Below are 1,919 nucleotides of genomic sequence, written 5' to 3' on the forward strand. Positions count from 1 at the left end.
ACTATACAAGGTACTCAGGGTGGTTGCTAGGGAGTTGCTATGTGGTTGCTAAGGTACGTGATGTGGTTGCTTTGCGGTTGATAACGTGTTCAGGGTGGTTTATATGGTGTTGCTATGCAGTTGCTAGGGTACTTGGGGTGATTGCTTGGGAGTTGCTATGTAGTTGCCAGGGCACTTGGGTGGTTGCTGTGCAGTTGATAACATGTTCTGGTTGGTTGCTATGTGGTTGCCAAGGTACACAACATGATTGCTAGGGTGTTGCTGTGTAGTTGCTAAAGTACATGGGGTGGTTGCTAGTAGGGCTGTGTATCACCAGTAAAGTCATTTCACCTCAGCAGAATTCAATAAAACAGCTGTTTATTAAACACTGCATACTGTAGGACCACTGCTGACTGTAGGCGGAGCAGACAGTTGATCTCTGCATTATGAAGAGCCTCCAGAACTGTATAATATCAGTAATGGTGCAGGTTTCACGTTTCAACATTGGGCACTCTTGACCAGGTACAATATTATGATTGTTTGCATCTTGTTTTCAAGCCCATAAATAATACTGTCCTCGTTCTAATATATTTATATTGTAATGTCCTCATTCTAATATATTAATAAAATCATCTTTACATTGCTGGTAGGTGATCATTGCACAAATGCTCTAAACTAATGCGCTGTCTTCACTGCAGTTCACACGCACACATTCAGTCACTCACACAGATTGAGCTACACAGAAGCTTCAGAAGCGATGCAGGTGTTTTGTAGTTGGATGTAAAAGTGAACATAAGAGTCTTCATTTTCTCCTGACATCAGAGTCACTGAGGAGGCAGTGGATTTATTTAGTTTTTGATGGTAACACCACCGGTGAAGAAACATGGCTCGCTGTGAACAGAGCTGTTTTTGACAAGGTAAAAAGGGTGTTGTTTTACACAACCATTGATGAATTTTAACCAAAGTATGTTTTCATGTATGTAGTATGCATGTAGTATGTAGTACTAAAGAATCATACCAACTTGTGGAAAATGGACATCTGATGTCCCCTTTAAAGTTAGGGCTGTTTTGTTCTTTCATTTACAAGTTGTTAATATTTGCAACATAAGTTATCATTGTGAATATGTTTGTTTCTACCTTTTATGGAAGCTGTAGGGAGGAGCCTGCTATTTTTATTGTGTTTTCACGGTTTGCTCCGGTTTTGTGGCCAGTTAGGGGGTGAGTTAAAGTACTACTTTGTTGTTAATTTGTTTTGTCTGAGCAGTCTAGTTAAGATTTTACTTCTCAGACTAGTGCTCTTTAAATCTTAAATATTGTTGCATCCTCTAAAAACTCCTAGACTCATATAGATATACCCAGAGACACTGAAAAGTTTAAACAATAAAACCTAAAACCTCTTCCTGCTCGACATACTTGAATTTGTCCAGTGAGCAGTTTGGATCCGCCAGTTTTTTAGAGAGCAGCTTGACTCCTGAATCTCCCGGGTGATTATAGCTTAGATCCAGCTCTCTTAAGTGTGAGGGGTTTGAACTCAGAGCTGAAGACACATAACAACATCCCTCCTCTGTCACCATACAGCCAGACAACCTAAAAACACATACAGAAACAGTCCACATCACATTAGTTTGTTTGCTCTGTATATCACATTATGTGTTGTATCCTTTTTGTATCAAACTAATTATTCAATAAAAAGTATTGTGCACATTTATTATCATTCTGAACTTGTCAGTCGGGTCAAATATGTGATATATTCATAAAGTCTGTTCTGTCTCTGTGAATGTGCAATTAGCTTGTTTGTGTACTGAAAATCGGATTATTTTATTTTAAAGATGACCGAGCAATGCGCTGAGGAGGTAGAAGCATAGAAACATATGCTATTCACACAAGCCTCATTCATACTAATGTGCTCATATGAGGACATCCTCAGACCTCAGCATTAG

At 39.1% G+C, this 1,919-nt stretch overlaps 1 protein-coding gene across 1 annotated transcript in view; it reads right to left on the bottom strand.

Annotated features, from left to right (window-relative positions):
• The window catches only part of LOC107573360 (stonustoxin subunit alpha-like), a 12,902-nt gene extending 11,348 nt beyond the window's left edge, over nucleotides 1-1,554 (bottom strand). The window contains exon 1 of the mRNA XM_016259800.1: nucleotides 1,374-1,554. Within this exon, the coding sequence (XP_016115286.1) occupies nucleotides 1,374-1,553 (180 nt within the window). The 5' untranslated portion in view covers nucleotide 1,554. The remainder of the gene's footprint in view (nucleotides 1-1,373) is intronic.
• Between the last annotated feature and the right edge of the window lie 365 nt (nucleotides 1,555-1,919).

Source organism: Sinocyclocheilus grahami, unplaced genomic scaffold (genome assembly GCF_001515645.1).
Source record: "Sinocyclocheilus grahami isolate Dianchi unplaced genomic scaffold, SAMN03320097.WGS_v1.1 scaffold1923.1, whole genome shotgun sequence".
Classification (NCBI taxonomy): Eukaryota; Metazoa; Chordata; class Actinopteri; order Cypriniformes; family Cyprinidae; genus Sinocyclocheilus; species Sinocyclocheilus grahami.